At 45.1% G+C, this 18,454-nt stretch overlaps 1 protein-coding gene across 2 annotated transcripts in view; it reads left to right on the forward strand.

The window, feature by feature from the left end:
• The window catches only part of ptch1 (patched 1), a gene marked incomplete at both ends in the record, with an annotated part of 43,487 nt that extends 31,198 nt beyond the window's left edge, over window positions 1-12,289 (forward strand). For both annotated transcript variants that reach the window (XM_079222570.1, XM_079222571.1), the window contains 6 exons: window positions 2,861-3,044; window positions 4,926-5,206; window positions 7,087-7,224; window positions 7,324-7,466; window positions 11,177-11,276; window positions 11,384-12,289. In XM_079222570.1, coding sequence (XP_079078696.1) covers window positions 2,861-3,044; window positions 4,926-5,206; window positions 7,087-7,224; window positions 7,324-7,466; window positions 11,177-11,276; window positions 11,384-12,289 — 1,752 coding nt within the window. The remainder of the gene's footprint in view (window positions 1-2,860; window positions 3,045-4,925; window positions 5,207-7,086; window positions 7,225-7,323; window positions 7,467-11,176; window positions 11,277-11,383) is intronic.
• Between the last annotated feature and the right edge of the window lie 6,165 nt (window positions 12,290-18,454).

Genomic DNA, 18,454 nt, shown 5'->3' on the forward strand with positions numbered 1-18,454 from the left:
ATGTTTTATTTTGATATGCCACTCCATGGATCTATGCAGAAGGTGTTCTGGCTTTGATCGGCTGCTGCTAGCATTTCCCTCTGTGCAGGGCGACCATTCATTCCTTATGGAGTCATAGTGTTGCTTGCTGTCTGTGTATGTCTTTGTGTGTGGTTTGAATGTAAGGCAAGAGAAAGAGAAAGCTTGGAGGGGGAATACAGAAGGAGATCGGTATGGAGAGATAGAGGAGGTGGAAAGTTTTAAAAGTGCCCAGGATGGCCATGCTAACGCTATCAAGAGCACTTTTCTTCTCAGGGCCGGGTCGGTTCGTGGAGCTGGGCATTCTGGGTACCCGTAGGGGTCAGGGGAAGCAAGTGTGAGCAACATTTGTACAGATGTTGTGTTATTTTTATAGCTCTACTCCATTTGCTGGGTGGCATTTCCTTCAGTGTTAACAACCAGGTTAACTGCACACAGACGTGCTCAGGGACTCCAGCCAATTTTTTTATTGTTACGCTAACTCAAGCAATTTTTCTCTCCTCACCCTCCCACCCATCTAAAAAAACAACAACCTCATCCTTTCTTTATCCACCTAACCCCATGAGTCCAGCTTCACCCCCAAAACTCTCCCTGCCTCAGTGAAGGAGGGATTTATGGTTCCTAGAAGGGAGAGTGGCAGAGCGGTGTGCAGTAATGGTTTTACCTCTCAGGAGGTAGCAATGCTAGGCTACACTCCTCCGGTTCCACATGGGAGGGAGAAAGTAATGGCTCTGAGCGAGACGGCCATTCTTGTCTACCTACTCACAGCAAGTGACGCCGACTGAAACGGCTTGGGAACAATCAGCAACCAGACAGAAACACTCCGTGTGGGTTTGGTCTGATTCATAGTGGCTGGATGTCAGGAGGTTAGCTACAGGCTTACAGAGACTTTTTAAACATGGGTTTTATCACCCAGCTCTGGTTTCTGAGACTGAGAGTAACATTAACTACAATGTAAATGGGGCAGGAGCAGAAAAGTCAGAGGATCACCAAAGTCTTTACGATTCATTGTCTTTGCACCATAAATGTCATGGCAATTCATCCAGTAGTCACACATATTATATGGACATTGCATCCATAGAGCTGCCGAGAAACACTAATCAGGTTGCTGCTGGTTTATTTTACCCAGCATAATATTTTCAGGGCATGTAGTGAATTATTGTAAAGGACATTTCTACTGCCAGCAATACGGCTGAGGAAAACACCCCTTCCCTTTGGCAGAGTAGGGCTAGCAAACTCATCCATAGTTACTTTAGAGGCCGTTTATAACCAATAAGTGCACTTACGTTGTGTATTTAGAACCAAAAATAAACAAAAACAAAAGAGAATAATAATATATCAATAATCAAAAGTCATTGACATATTGAAGATAAACAATTTAAAGCACTATGCCCTAATCCACAATCTTTTTTTTTTTTTTTTTTTAAAAACCTGATATGACCACAATAGTCTTCAGAGGCGAATCAGGACGTCAGCACAGCATCCATGGCGATGAGCATCAAGCCGATCTGAAGATCCGAAGGTCACGACACCAGTGTAACGAATGTGTTCAGGGCATGGAAGAGGTCGACCCATATGAATTTTCCAACATTCATTTATTCTGCAGAAGACAATAAAACACAGACATTGCCTTCTGGTCTTCCTCGCTGCACATCAGCTTCCTTGTGTGACAAACGGTTACTTTTTTTTTTAAAGAATATAACAAAATAGTGCTACATCGTTTTCCCCACAACTCACCTCCAAAAGTATGAAACTTAAGTGAGGGAGAGACGGGACTACGGGAGCCTAGGAGGCACCGAAGAGGTGAAACGCAATTTCCACAGGAAACAGATTTAACTCTTCAAAATGAAATTCACACACACACACTTCAACAGGATCGTTGAATAATAAACAAAAATGAAATATAATACATTGAAAATAAAAAATGACAGTGTATTTCTAACTCCGTAACATTAGCATTTAAGCACACAGCCATAGGTATTGATATTCAAAACCAAACCTATTCTTGACTATTTTATATACATTTTTGTATCCACACATGGCAAATTGCAACTTGTTAAAGAAAAGTATTTTAGTAGAATCAGAAATGTATATACTAAAGTACCCACCTGGACTTAAATGAGAGCTGGTGATCATAAAAAGCTCTGAGCAACAGGTACAGGAGCCAGAATGCCAAATTAGAGCTTGTCTAACACAACATATATGAATGTACTGGTACATTTCCCACTATTAGAATTAATACTTGGTAGAACATTCATCTTCCGCAGCTGCTTCCTGGCAGAAAATTGCTGCAGGGCTTCCATCCGAAATGTATTCAGAGTTGGTCAGGACATTGGGCCTGAGGTTGGCCAGCCAATATCTACTGTATGTAAAGGGAGAAGCTGATTCAACATTTTCCATGTTTTAATGTGGCATGATAATTCTGGGAAGCCGTGATGAGAAGTACGGGAATTCTCAGAAAGGCGACCAGTGTTTGACTTGTTGATTTTTCTTTGGTTGGAAAGAGAGAGGGACTAATATTTGACTCTTATTTTGAAAGCTGGTCCGTTCTCTTGCACTCATGCATGTGTATAAGTAAGCATTTCTGTGGTCGGCTCACCTGTAAAATGTTTTCGTTAAACATGTCTTATTTCCACAATATCTTTTTGTGTCCAATGTATACATAACGGCCGCAATATGCAGACTCCACTGAATTCTTTTAGACCTTTTTTTCATTTGCTAATTATTCCATTTTTAAATGTGGCTCAGCCCATTGTTAATGTGAAGGAGCTAATGTAATGCAGATGCATGCATTAGTAATTATGCTACCATCGCTAATTCATCCCCTTTCTGGATTTTGCAGCTGACTCGTCAGAGGCTTGTGGATGCGGATGGGATCATCAACCCCGGGGCGTTCTACATCTACCTGACCGCCTGGGTCAGCAATGATCCTGTGGCGTACGCTGCTTCACAGGCCAACATTCGCCCGCACCCTCCTGAGTGGCTCCACGACCGTACCGACTCCATGCCCGAGACACGCCTCAGCAGTAAGTCAGCATGTATATGTATACGCAACATATGCTAGAATTAAAAGCAGGAAGCCTTATGGTGTAATGGAATGAAGGTTTGCTTTGACCCAAGGAAGGAAATGTCAATAATAGCATTTGCTCCAGCAAATTAAGCTAATTTGAAATGATAAAGTCCATATTTGCTGCACGGTGCAGTTGAACAAATTGCATTTACTGAAATTTCAAGCCAACTTTTTGTGGGGCTCATTGGTCTCAACTGCATCTTTTTTTAGGTTCCATAAGGCGGCTGCTACATGTGAGCAGTGTTTACCTCTTGTGGTTTGAGTTATTGCTCCTTGTCTGCCTCTTAGCTTTAAGTGAGGTAGTAGACTTTACAGTACCACTGCAGTGTGTGTGTGTGTGTGTGTGTGTGTGTGTGTGTGTGTGTGTGTGTGTGTGTGTGAGCTCAGGTTGCAAGGCTGAGGACCAAGACACGGCTCACTGTGGTTCTTCTAATGGTGCCTGTGGTGAATGCTATAATCCTGGCTACCATGGGGCCCTAGCCCTAGCCCTAAACTCTCACACACACACACACACACACACACACACACACACACACACACACACACACACACACACACACACACAGACACACATACACACACACATTATTAAAACTCAGCGACCCCAAACCCTACACACACCCTATTTTCGTTTCCCTGCCACACACACAGACTGTAACTCACATAAATAAAAAGTACAGTCATGTTGTTGTTTGATTCTAGCCTGTGATTTGGTGCAAGTCAGGAAGTGCACCACAGGGGAGGAAAATGATTGGATAACAAGGAGAGACTTGGTTTGGGTGGGAAGCACAATTGGATAACAAGCAGGAAGTCCTTTACATGGAGGGGGGCGGATATGATTAGATAAGCAGCGTGAAGTGCATGACTGCGCCCCCCGGAGCAGATCTATGTTGGCCAACAGCCAACTGGTGTCCTGATGGAAATTTATAGTTGAGATTATAACGAGCCAAACCATGTTAGCAAGTGCTGCTGTCTGACGACCTGCAGGCACTGTGGAATATACACGCTCGCTCCAACGCCAGATAGTCCCACAACTTGTGTATTTTCATCATAAAAAAAAAGCCGATGTGGATTCTGCCATATGCAGCAATGTGTTGTTAATTACACTGCGAGCAAAAGTCAAAAGTCTGAATGAGCGCACCGTTTTGACAGCACCAAAATATGACTTCATAGCAGAGTGACAGGCAGGTATGCGTGTTTATGCATCTACAATAACCTTTATGCGGCGGTGCTAAGCTTGGGGTGTGGTAATGGCGGTGATTCTGACATTGTAATTACCGTGAATCACAGTTAGCTCTGACACTCTGCTGTGTCTGGAACTGATAGGTCCTCATTAGCCAGGCTGGGCCACAGACTGGCTGGGTTTGAGTCAATGGAGCTCTGTTTCAGGCTGCTCCGCCTACCACACACACACACACACACACACACACACACACACACACACACACACACACACAGATGTAGCTGCTCTTGGAACAAGGTAGGATTAGGGAGGGAAAGCCTTGATATTGGTGGTTTGGCTGAAGAGTGTAAAATGATTTCTGCAGATGCACTAAATGATCAGAACCTGATGCCAGTTAATCAGAATAGACAACACACATCATCTACAGATGTAATCGCTCCAAAATAATCTATTTCTCTAAATTAAAATGCCATCATTATTCAAGGCTGTGTGGCTTCTGCTTCTAAAGCCCCGAAGTGCCAAACCAACATCAATTGCTGCATGGGGTCTAATAAAATGATGTGGTGCTTACGGCTAGATAAAGATCAAGTTCTCCTCCTTTTTTCCGCTCCCTTCTAACTAATTGACCTTCCTCCCCATTGTCTCTCCATCCAGTCCCGGCTGCTGAGCCCATCGAATACGCACAGTTCCCCTTCTACCTCAACGGGCTCCGGGAAACGGCGCAGTTTGTGGAGGCCATCGAGAGCGTGCGGGCTATCTGCGGCAACTACAGCCGACAAAACCTCCCCTCCTACCCCAACGGCTACCCTTTCCTGTTCTGGGAACAGTATGTCAGTCTGCGCCACTGGCTCCTGCTGTCCATCAGTGTCGTGCTCGCCTGCACCTTTCTGGTCTGTGCTCTGTTCCTGCTCAACCCGTGGACCGCCGGCATCATAGTGAGTGCTGGAGAAAACCAACAGACATACATCGTGGTTGATAATGGGCGAAAAAACTCACCCTCTGCGCTCTCCGTTTGATGAGCGTATTACTTCGCCTTTCCTCTTGCCTGGCATTTAATTCCTGTTTTTTTTATTTTTTAATGTGTGGTCCAGAAGGCATCTAAGAGAGGACGGAGTCAAAAAAGGGGCTGCTGTGTGTTATTGTAGCCTCAGTCACCAGTGTTTATCTTGTGCTGTTTTGTTAGGGCCTGTCTGTTTAGTCTAGTCCAACACTCCCAGACACCAACGTTGAAATAAATGGGGAGAGGACACAACGTTGCTCAGACAACTTGCTCCCACTCTAAACCTATAAAAACGTAGATTTTATTTCCATCCTCCACACTCCTACGCTCCCCGTCCTCTCACGAGAAGAGTTTCCAAGGTTACGCGCAAACACGCATTCACATACGCAGGCTCACGGATACACACTTTAAGCACACACGCAGACATGTATATACTTGCGCACACGCAGTACGAACGTGTAAACATGCAGGTACATAATTCACACAGACACGGAGCGCTCTGGTCTTTCTCTCTGGTGGGTTGTATTTTATGACAGGCAGTGGCCAGGCCACCCGAGCCCTTAAACAGGGGAGGAGGGGACCTCGTGTTCATCCTTCAGGCTTTACTAGCAAGATCAAAAGGACAAGTTATGGATAGGCGTCAAGTTTAAGCATTTGCTCTGTCAAGGATCAGACCACCGCCAGCCCTCCGAGCTATTTGCCCAGAAATCCATCTCAAGCACAGGGACAGGCCTGTTTTAAACATTGGTTCTCGTGCTGTGATACATACAGATGTTTCTAATCCGCTTGATGCTGATTGCTGTTCACACTTGAATCGGTCTCAACCGCATCTAGAGTGATCACTTGTGATGTTGTGTTGTTCCCACCTCCCATTTTATCTGTGGGAAAAGTGTGAGAAAATATAAAAGGGGGAGAAAAAAAAGGAAAAAACACAGGTTGAGACTTTTAAATAGTGCCAGAGTTTGAAGAACTAAGTCTACTAAAATCGTAAAAATAATATAGTAGTCCAAATAGTTTTCTCAATATATCTCTCCACTTGGGATCAGATCACTGAAGATGCAAGATCTCGAGTGTCAACAGAGACAGACACACACATACACCCGGCTGGACACACATACTCTGTATACGTACTCTCTCTCTCACACACACACACACACACACACACACACACACACACACACACACACACACACACACACACACACACACACACACACACACACACACCGCTCCCTCCCCTGCCCACCTCAGCCCTCTTCAAAGGATTTGGGCCCCATGTAACCTGACGCCTGTCAGCTGATAATGGCATTTACTCCCAGCTCCTGTCCCGCTTTTTACTGAAGCCTCCACACACACGCACACACACACACACACACACACACACACACACACACACACACACACACACACACACACACTCCGAAACGCATATTTTGCCATCGTGTATAGTTTCTTAACACCTCTATAAGATAGAGATATTGACGCATATCATCCTGGTGTATTATTGCCCCCTATCTGTCATGCATACATGCTAAGACCAGGTTAACTGTAAATTAACACAGCCCCCCTTTGGATAGATGGTATTATTATTATAATATTGTGGACTCACACAGAAGAGAAAAATACATAAAAAAAACGTACAGAAAGCGTTTGAATTTCCTCCACAAGAAGACAGAAGTTATTTATTTTGGATCTTGCATTTAGGCCCAGCATTTAACTTATTTCTGTCCTCTCTTGTGTTTGAAATATATATATATATATATATATTTATCAACCACCTTCCTGCCTAACAGAAGCTTATCCCTTCTTCTTCAGGTGTTGGTGCTTTCTCTCATGACCGTGGAGCTGTTTGGCTTCATGGGGCTGATGGGAATCAAGCTGAGCGCTGTCCCCGTGGTCATTCTCATCGCCTCTGTGGGCATTGGAGTGGAGTTCACCGTCCATGTGGCCCTGGTAGGAAAACATGACACAAAGAAAAGTTCTCACTTTGTCAATAATGACCAAAAAGTTTTGTTTTTGATCCTCTTGACATGAATTCTGTTCTGCTTGTAGGCGTTCCTGACAGCCATAGGGGATCACCACAGGCGGGCGGTGCTGGCATTGGAGCACATGTTTGCCCCGGTGCTCGATGGCGCCTTCTCCACCTTGTTGGGTGTCCTAATGCTCGCTGGCTCGGAGTTTGACTTTATTGTCAGGTGAGTACTAATGGCAAACCTCATGAGCCGATTGTATGAGCGCGTACAAAGGTCATGGCGTGGTGTCTGTGTGGCGTCAGTAGACCGTTGAGACCGTGCCTCAACCTGTATGTGACACAGGAATCTACCTGAGCCACCAATCAAGCATGAAGGCTCTTGGCTTCTCTTCCACCGTTACCTCTGTCGGTTTCTTTCTCATCTTCCACCCGCAGCTCCCTTTTCATATTCCTTCCTGTAAACCTCATCCCTTTCACAGTTACCAGTGACATACCTGCTTTTTTTTTTTTGTCGATTTCTGGGGACTTGCTTTCCAAGAAACGGCATAAACAAGGCCTTTATCTTTCTCCACCTTCCTCTCCCCTTCTGTTTTTTCTTTCATCCTCCTCCTCTCCCCCTGAATGTTTCTCATGCCTGACAGTTTAAGGGAAACCAGGGGAAGGATGGAGAGTTGAAGGTCAAGAGAAGGAAGAGAAGGGGGGTAAAGAGGGAGTAGAAGTGAAGCAGAATGAAACAAAGTAAAAAAGAGAGAGGGAGCAGGAAAGTCTTCTGGCCTTTGTAAGCTCCTCCAGCGAGTTTAACGGCCCTCGCTAGACATTTATAAGCATGGGAAGGAGTTACGGGGTGAGGGGCAAGAGGGCAGTTGTGGAAAGACAGGAAAAGTGGAAATTAAAACCGACACGCTGTGGGGGCTCTGCTTCGGTGGCTCCTTTTGTGTGCGCGTGCTCTTGAAAGCATCAGACAGAAAGGTAGCGACCAGCCGCCCTACAAGGGAGGAAAATGAATGATCCTGTACATTCTCGAGCCTAGAGTATTATGAGAAGTTTCCAGTGAGCTCACTGAATGAGTTAAAGTAGCTGAGGTCACTGTATAATTTGGTTGACATGCTCCTTTAAGAAAAGAGAGCGCTGGCGTCCATGTGATCTTCCAGCACGCAAACTCTATCATGTGCACAGGCCTGTGCGGATGCATGCACACCCACATAATCACACACAGCCCCCCTCACACACACACACTCACATACCAACCTGCTCCCTGACCTCGTAATCATGGGGGTCAATGATGGCGTGCCTGCCAGCGAAAGCGCATACAGATACACACTCGGAGAAAGGTACACAAACAGTCGCGCAAACACACAGGGAGGCCTATAGACCTTCTCTCCTCACCTCCAGTGGTGTGCTCTGGTTTTGGGCTCAGTCCCGGGGCTCCATTTAAAGGTTCTGCTGTTGTCTGAGCAAACAAAGCAGCGCCCCAAGACGGTGCAATAACAACAGGCCCGGCTCGTATTTTTCTGCTTGCGCCGAAAGAAATGTTTCCCTGGCTTTCCCCCCGTCAGCCATGTGAATGTTTTCACTCCAAACAGCCCGGCAGGGCACTCAGCCTGGTATGTGGGCTGCACGCGTGCATGCGGAGACGTCTGTGCGTACATGTGTATCCGAAAAAGGGGACGTGGCGTCTAACCCCTCCTGGTGTGTATGGACATGCTAACAGTGGTGATGACACAGTTATTTCAGTTCCACTTACAGAAGCAGTTCTGATAATCTAATAAAGTAGATGACAGATGGCTGGGTGGGCTTTCAATACTGTATCGTGTGGGAAGAGCTTTGCCAGAGACCGAGTCAAAGGTCAAGTTTTACGTACTTGCTCTCGGTGATCAATCACTACCAAACGTCGTTGAACATGAACTGTGGGCACAAGTTCACTGCCATTGGAGGCCTTACTGTCGATGCCAGGAGGTGGCGTTTGAAGACGATGCAGAAAATTCAACCCGGTGGTGACACCTGACCCGCCTTAATGAGTTACCTTTAAAAAAAAAATATATATATATATATATATATATATATATATACTTCATGCAAAATGTTCCAAAATGGATGCTCTTTGTTTTTAGCATGGTTACATTAACCATATGCATTGATATAATTTACATGGACCTGTATGGATCAATCAATGAAGAAAATTATAACAATTAGACATGATTGATTATCGTGCATTTCCAGACCTGATTCAGAGAATGTAGTTTTTTCTAATGATCCTGAGATGTCATCTCGTGTGAGTCGCTCTGAATAACAATGACTCTAGCTGCTCTCTCATTGTGGGCTCCACATGGGGACTGTTTCACCAGGTTACTTCTGTCTGCATGCTGGATCCGGCTCTGCTCTCATTTCTTTTATTCTGTCTCAGCTTCTCAGGCTACATCTTATCAATTTCATGTAACGCTGCCTTTAGGGGCATATTGATTTCTGTAAATCAAATTTCCCATCCTGTTTTCACGTATTGTGAAGGGGAAGCCACCCATGCTGGGTAGACAAGAACCAGCTCTCCTCACTTTTGACTCCTCTGTGCAATGCCTGCTTTCCTGCACACACACACACACACACACACGCACACGTGGACCCACACACACACACACGCACACATTGATTTAAACACCCACACAGATTAGTTATGAATGTGCGTTTAGTTTGAGGCCCAGCTGCATCGCATACCAGCACATCTACACCTCAGTTAGTCCACTTAAACCTTGACACACACACACACACACGTTCACGCGCACACACACATATAGTCAAGAGTCAGGCGAAGGGGCTCATGGTTCAACAGTGTGTCCCTGATAACCTGAGAGCTTTCACCGGACAACCAAGTGAGGAGGAAAGCCCTCCCTAATGAAGAGAGCTCAATTGGAGAGAGAGGGGAGATTGGGGGGTCTTACCTGATACATTGGAGATTTAATTAGACGGAGGGGATTGTGGAGTGGCCGGGAATTTCACAGGGGCTTAGCTGGAAAGAAGGGAGAGAGAGGCGAGGCAGAAATAAAAGAGTGGGAGAGAAAGAGACCAGGGAGGGGTGGCGCTCTGAGGGTCTCCTTCTCTTCTTCCTAGACTAAATTGTTTAAATTCTATACCCTTCACTTCATTTGTTTGCTTCTCCCTCTCTCTCTTTTTTAGAGTCGAAGAGGAGAGAGAGGCCCCTGTCCTCTTGTGCCCCCCCTCATCCCCCCCCCCCCTCCCCAGCGTCCCCCTTACCCACCTCCCCTTTACCCTCCCTTCCCCCCTCCCTTCACATTCCTCACTGCTTTGTTTTCTCCATGTTTGCTTATACACCACACACCCAAGAGAGAATGCCCTCATCCCCAATCCCCCCCCTCCCCCCCAAACCCTACCACCCACCACCACCCCATCTTTCTTTCTTCCCGTGCCTTTGAATTAACCAGCTCTGGCTAATTATGCTTCCCCTTTTCTCCTCTCTCTCTCTCTCACTAACTCTCTTTGGCAGGACTTAGAAACACACAAGGTAGATTTCTGTTTTGCTCCACAGTGCATGTGTTTGTGTGTGCGTGTGTGTGTGTGTGTGTGTGTGTGTGTGTGTGTGTGTGTGTGTGTGTGTGCATGTGCATGTGTTTGAGGAGTGTCCGGGTGTCTTTGTGGAGGTATTATTTTGGGCGTGTGTAATGGTTGATCTTGCACATGTCTCCCCACGTTTAAACCTCTGTGGTTTGCACAGGTATTTTTCCTTCTTTCCAGCTTTCTCTTCTTGTCTGCATGTGTTGGCCCGGGAAACTCTATTTTTTGTTCTTTTTGGTTCTTTTCATGAAAGTTCACCATGTAAAAAGTACATATCTTGTAAAAAAAAAAATGTTTTCTCCTGACATGTTTACTTGAACGATTTGTGAGATTAACGCTTATTTCCCATGTGCCTTTGGTGTGTTGCAGGTATTTCTTTGCCGTGTTGGCCATCCTAACAGTACTTGGAGTGCTGAACGGACTGGTCCTTCTTCCAGTATTACTGTCATACTTTGGGCCTTATCCAGAGGTAAGAGCCCAAAAATAGTTGGCGAGGAAAAAGTGAAAAGAAAATGTCATAAAAAATTCTGAAACGCTCACTGCTGCATCTTCACCTCCTCCCTTTTCACCACCCAGGTGACTCCAATCGATGGTCGTAGCCGGTTGCCCACTCCGTCCCCGGAGGCCCCTCCCCACGTGGTCCACTTCTCGGTCCGTCCTCACCACACCACCGGGGCCACCACCACCTCTGGTGCAGCCTCGGACTCATCGGACTCGGAGTACAGCTCGAACACCACAGGGTCCGGCATCAGCCAGGAGATGCAGAACTACCACCTGCCCTCACACAGAGGACAGACTCGAGCAGAGGAGCAGCAGTACCACCTCCAGACCAGCAGGGGACGAGCGGCCAGGCCAGAGGAGGAACGGAGAGCGGGGTCAGGGCATAGGTGCTCAGCCCGGCAGCCTGACCCTCCTACCTATACTGTGCCTCTACAGTCCTCTCAGGGTTGTGATTCTGGGCCCCAGCCCGGGACCACTTACCGTAACAGCAGCAGGGACCCCAAGAGCCAGCTGCACTGGCAGCAGGCCCCGCCCCCAGCCCGCCCGCGCATGGACGCTTTTGAAACTGCTACTGAGGCTGGGGGCCATCATGGCTCACACGGCCACAGAGAACACTCAGCGGGCCACAGAGCCCGCTCTTCCCACAACCCACAGCCTAATCACCACCTCCCGCACCACCACCCCAACCCCGCCCCGTACTGCCAACCCATTACCACGGTAACGGCGTCGGCCTCCGTCACTGTCGCCGTCCACCCGGCCCCCTTGTCCAACCAGGGCCCACCCGCTCCCTCTTACCCAGGATACACTGCAACAGACAGTTACTGCCCATCAGGGGCGGAGGGGCCGGAGCCTGCCTTCCAGGACCCGCATGTGCCCTTGGAAACCCACACAGGGGCCAGAGGGGACGACGTGGAGGCCATGGAGCTCCAAGACTTGGAGTTTGAGGCAGCTGACAGCAACAGTGGCAGACGGGCAAGCTGAGGTGAGCTTTAGACTGCTTCACTTGGTCCAAAGTACGGCTGTCCTTTTTTAGAAAAGTATGTTTCATCATAAAGAACTCTCAGAAGAATCTCCTCTTTTTTTTCCAGTTGTGGAGAACGGTAGTACGACGGCCAAAGATGGACTCCTCTGTATTACTAAGCAGCTGACCCGGCCCGGCACGGCTCGCCACAAGCAGCGAAAAACTCGCCATTGTTGCCGTCATGGTGCTCATTCTTACTGTAACCCAGTGGACTATTGTCTTAAATATTTCTATCTATATTTAAAAGATGTATACATATGTAAATATGAACAAAAAGTAGCTATAACTCCTCATAACGGACTGGGGCTGCCATTTTATATGGTGTGTGTGTGTGTGTGTTTGTATGTATGTGTGTGTGTGTGTGTGTGTGTGTGTGTGTGTGTGTGTGTGTGTGTGTGTGTGTGTGTGTGTGTGTGTGTTCTATGTGAGATATAGATAGATCTCTGATAACTGCTCACTCATCTGTGGATCTGTGCCATTAGGAAGCTTCATCTAGACAAAAAATACCTGTCAGCATTCACTGTTGCTGCTCGAAATATTTTTTTTAAATAATATACATTTATAACTCTATGCAAATGCCTCTTTAAACAAAAGAAGTGATCGGTGTGTGTGTGTGTGTGTGTGTGTGTGTGTGTGTGTGTGTGTGTGTGTGTGTGTGTGTGTGTGTCATTGAGTGTAGGGCTGTATGACATAATAGTCCCATTATCTCCTGGCTTATACATCAGATACATCCTCAAAACAGACTAACATTTACACTCATTTAAACATGAGGGAAATTGTTAGAATAATCAAACAGGCCTATAGTATATATACAAATATATGTGTGTGTGTGTGTGTGTGTGTGTGTGTGTGTGTGTGTGTGTGTGTGTGTGTTTGTGCGAGCGTTTATGTGTGTGTTCATTATTGTATAAAGGTACGCATGTTAAACTATTATTTTTTTATCACAAACCTGTGGTAGTTATGAAACAATTACTGTTTAACTTGACACGCTATGCGTGCTATTTAAGACGAGCAGATATGAAGAAATTTTAAAAGCTGTTTTTATTTTGTTATTTTAGTTATCGCCTCTGCATTGGAACCTGTTTCAGCTCTCAGCTTTGTATCACTGTCTGTTAGGCTGCTCTGGTCGTATTTTACTGTAAGAGGTTCTGTATTGTTTAACCCTAGCAGGCTCAAAGCAGGTTCTGTCTTGTGTACTGACATACGAGCAGTGAACCCACCTCAGAAACTCACCATGCCATTACAGGGACATTCACATTACTGATTCTGGAACAGGGTCAACACGGGGCACTAACTCTGTGTCTCGTGGATAAGCTAAAACTCAGACTGTATACTGTAAGACCAGATTCAACATGGCACTTGACTGCATCTAAACTTCATCTACAGGAATATCTTGCCTCAAGTAGCTCTTTATTTCTGTCCAATCAATAAGCTAGCCCACGCAGCCTGCTAAGGGGTAAGCCCTATATGGCCTGACAATGTGCTCTATGCATGTCTCAATGTAAGGTATATGTGTGTATAGACATTTATGTGTGTGTGCTGGTGCATCCTCTCACTCTATCTCAGCTCTCCTTTAGTAACAATCAAGACAACTGGCCCCAATTTGGCCTCAGCCGTCTCCACTGACCTCAGCTAATAAATATCCACAACATAACGCCACGACACTAATTAGACGCCCCCCCCCCCCCCCCCCCTCCACTGCCAAATGGCACAGCCCAAAGCCTCAGGGGTCAGAGTTTACACTGCCAGCCCTTCTCTCTACCAGCAATGGCCAGTTTGTATGTGTCTATGTCAGTACACATATCTGTAAGCCCCGCCCCTCTCAGTCCAGACCCAGGCCCCTTTGACCCCGTCTTTCACCCCCTCCACACCTGATTGCCTTTTTTTTTTTACACTCTCACTTCCTGTTAAACACATGTAGCTCTTCCCAGAAGTCTTAGTACTTTTCCTTTTTCTGTCCACCACTTTACATCAGCTGCTTGCATGAAATAGGTTGTTCTGTTTGTTTGTTTTGTTTTGTTTTCTCCCAATGTCACATTGGCAGTAGCGGAGAGAATCATAGCTGGCAACTATTTTATTCATTTTTAAATGTTTTTGTTGTTGTTGTTGTTTGTTTCTGTTTTCAATGTTCAATTGCGATATTTATATTTTTGTAATATAAAATGTTTTTTTTTCTTTCATTATTGTCGTGATGCCAGTGGATAACACATGCAGGGATTTTTATGTCTATTGAAAAAAAAACACTATTACAGTTTAATGTTTTTACATTAATGGAGTTTGATCTGTATAAAGTGCTTACTAATGTTAAATAGGAAAAAAAGAGTATATAACATTTTACACTACAGGTCTCATCATAGCTCTTAGAGGATTTTAAAAGGAAAAAAAAAATCAGTGTGTCTTCCAGACTGCCATTTTGGTCTCGGTTGGCGTGGATGTATGCTGTTTTCAGTTACAAAGATAAATGTATGCCATATAATTTATTTATATGAAAATTTATTTTTGTAGTGTACATAGTAGTTGTCAAGTTATTTGACAGAAGTATATTTTTAAAGAGTTTATATGTAATGATATACCATAACAGAAAAAAACCTTAAGGTGCACACTTTCACTGCTAACTGTCTTGTGAGACAACATCTACACCTCCCCTTCAGTATTATGTTCCGATCCTTGGAGAGACAGCTGTTTCTATGAGTTTGTCAAAGGCTAGCCATGAAAGTAGAAAATTGTACTAGCTCTCTAAATATTAATGTTCAAACACTGATAGAATTCTAACAAATAAAAATATTATAACTTATTTGTCTCTTTGTTCATAACTCTAATAAATGGAAACTTAAAATGATTGCTTTGGTTTGACTGTGAGTTGATTTTTTTCAAATGTGCTCAAAGAAATTCAACATTTTGGGGGTTACACTTGCAGCATTGTATTCAAATTTTCTACATTATCTTCTCATCATACTCAGCAAATAAGCTTATTTCCCAAAATATCGAACTATTCCATTTATTTCTGATTTAAAGCTGTGTTTTAAGCTGTTTTAGTGAGAGCCACTAGAAACATCACCTCCATGCAAGTACAAATATTTCTGTTATTACCTATTAAGCATAACTACAGGTAAACATGACCTTCCCTCCCTCCATGGTGTCCTGCAGTGTAAAACTCTGACATCTGGCCTGGAGCCCTGCAGCCCTCCCCAACAGCCCACCCACCTCCGCCCCTGCACCCCCCACCTCCACTCCCTGTTCCTTATGATTTTGATTGACAGCTTTATAGACTGCAAGGAAATTGGTTGTAGTTACAATACAGCTGGCCTGTTTGGAGTAATGAAAAAGGGCATGAGAGAGCGAAAGAGAGAGAGAGAGCGAGCGAGAGAGAGTCAGATTGAGAGAGAGAGAGAGAGAGAGAGAGAGAGAGAGAGAGAGGGGTCAACTGCATGGGTGGCAGCGATTTATTTTCATACTTAAGGGTTGCAAGAGAAAGTTTTAGACCCGTCGACCGGCAGGCAGCACTTTGATCAAATTACAATTAAATCTGACATTTTGCGACATATTTCTGCCATGTAGCTGAACATAATGTATTGCAAATACCAATGGCTGTGTCCTTTCTAAACTACTCTCAACTCAAAACAGAGGATCCGTTTTCCAAAGCCACGCTCTCAACCTGAACCTCATAGACGGCGAGGAACTCATTGACCCTAGTTCAGCGGTTTGAGGCAGGCTGTCATTATCTTTTAGAGCCAATAAAGGCGCACTATTCTGCTGAGTGCTGTCCAACCAGTGCAAGGAAACAGGCTTACATCTTGCAAATGACAGGGTGTGTTTGGAAAGGCTGGGTGGCAGGATGTTGTCTGTCATGGTTTGAACTTTTCTAACTGGCCTTGGCATTTTTAGTCCGTTGCTCGACGAGAACACGGAGCAAAGGTGTTGCCCGTGTATGCAGATTGTAATGCGGCCATTAAAAAGCACGTTCAGGTTTTTCGGGAATTAAAAAAAATGTAGTTTCATTCAACAATATCTGAGTGCATAACGATTCCTTAAAATGCAGTTTTTAGTGTTCAAATAGATTCAACACACTCATGGGCTCTCAAAAATGCCCACGCAAACCTCTGTGGAGCATGTTAAGACATTCATCCAATAGCAGTGTGTAAAAAAAAAAAACGCTGAAAGGTTAAATATCTGTGACCACCCCATGCATGTTTGTAGGTGACATGGTTCATTGAGTTCCAATGTTGTTAAGGTCTCTTTCACCAGCACTCCCCTCTTTTGCTGGAGGACCCTGGGTCACCAAACCAACACCCCCCTCCCCTGGCCCTGCCTTACCCTTTAGCCCCCCTCACCTCTAGCCCTCTCACAAACACTCCGAGTTGCCCTCAGAGGTGGAACTTCACATTTTGTGGAGAGTGCTTCACTGGAGCTAACAAGCTCCAGGTTGTTAATGAATGAGTGTTTCCTGTACCTGTCCTCTCAGCCAACAGAAAGGGGGTTGGAGGGAGAGAAAGATGAAGGGAGGACAAAAGAGGACGAGAAAGGAGGCAATTAAGAAGTTCCCCCTCTCCTTGACTAACGGACTGTTCCGCCGTGGCTCTTTGCCCAGACTGGGTGACAATGAACCGGATATATACTGTACGACAAAGGTTGTTTTTTTTTCATGTGTAAAGGGAAATCTACAAAAGGGAATTATTGATTCCACTGCTCCAGTCCTTCTTTTCCATCCGCCTGTCCCTCCCACTCCAGATTTCCATCCCTCACACGTTCCCTGAAAGGCTTGTCCATCATCACCTGCCGGCAGAGCTAAACCCTCTGCTGTATACTCTCCGACATGAATGATTGCTTTGTTGACATGACTGCATGGGACACACGCAAACACGCCTGTGCACTCCTGCCAGATCCAGGGCCAGTTACACCTTCTTTATAAACAATGGAGTTTCAGAATAAATCTGCAGAACGCATCACATGGTGCGTTGATACAACTCCAGATCCAGACAAACGTTTTTTTTTTTTTTAACCTCTGAGGCCCCAGAAACCTTGAAAACCATTCAACTTTGGACTTCTGTGTGTCCAACAATATGCGTCGGACAAGTACTGTTTGCCAAATGTACTTTAAAACAGCTGGAGGTTCCCAACTGCTAAGACCTGAGTGACAGCATATGAATGTAGAACAACTGTGTGCCTCAGAATGTAAATATTAGCCTGATCATGCCTATGATACATTTACATTTGAGGGCTTAAGACCACAACACATTATTACTGTTGATACTTGCATCATTAGACAGTAAAAAAAAAAAGTGCAAGTAGTGTGTTTTCTCTTTGAAAGGCATTTAATGCACTTAAAAACTAAACTTTTCAGTTGTTTCTCTCCCTGTGAGCTTCATTGGATCAACATTATTGGAAAGGAATGTGCTTATTTGCCTTTTTTTTTACTTTCTTCGAGAGTTAAATGAGAAGATCGATACCACTCAGATGCATTTGACTTTATTTGATAACTTAAAATACCGCCAGGAGACAAATGGCTTAGCTTAGCATGACGCCTGGAAGCACTGAGAATTGAAGCCTGCCGTTTTTGATATTTTTTGTTCCTGCATCGACGAACCAAAACAACAAAATACATGTTAATTACTCAAATACATGTAATGGTATGACTGTATGTGGCACGTCTCCACAGAGGCTCTGACGTCATAACAAATCATATTTCTCTTCTATTTTATTCTATTCTGTCAGCAGTCTCAAGGTGGGTGGTTTTGGGCGGGTTTTGGTGCTGGTGCTCAGTCCCACCCTGGGAACAGTTTGACTTGGCGGGCTGCTATATCTCCCACAGAGGGAGTGCGTTCTCCCTACAAGAGTGATCCAGAAGAATGTGAGGTCCAAGTCCCCAGTGGCCAGACTTACATAAACTCGCAGTTAAAGCGCAGTTCTGCAGGCTGCAGTGGTGAATAATAACAAAATAGCCCTTATGAGAAATATGCTCGGTATCTGGCTCCTTGGAGAGCAGTAATGCATGGTTGTCTACACATTCTGAGCATATATCTGTGCTGGGTAGTGTTGCAAGAGCATCTGTCTTCTGTTCCAGTCTCTCTCAGTTTGTTTGCCTGAAAGTGATTACAGTTGGAATTCAGCTGCCTGGAATCATTTCT

The sequence above is a fragment of the Taurulus bubalis genome, assembly GCF_910589615.1.
Source record: "Taurulus bubalis genome assembly, chromosome: 8".
Classification (NCBI taxonomy): domain Eukaryota; kingdom Metazoa; phylum Chordata; class Actinopteri; order Perciformes; family Cottidae; genus Taurulus; species Taurulus bubalis.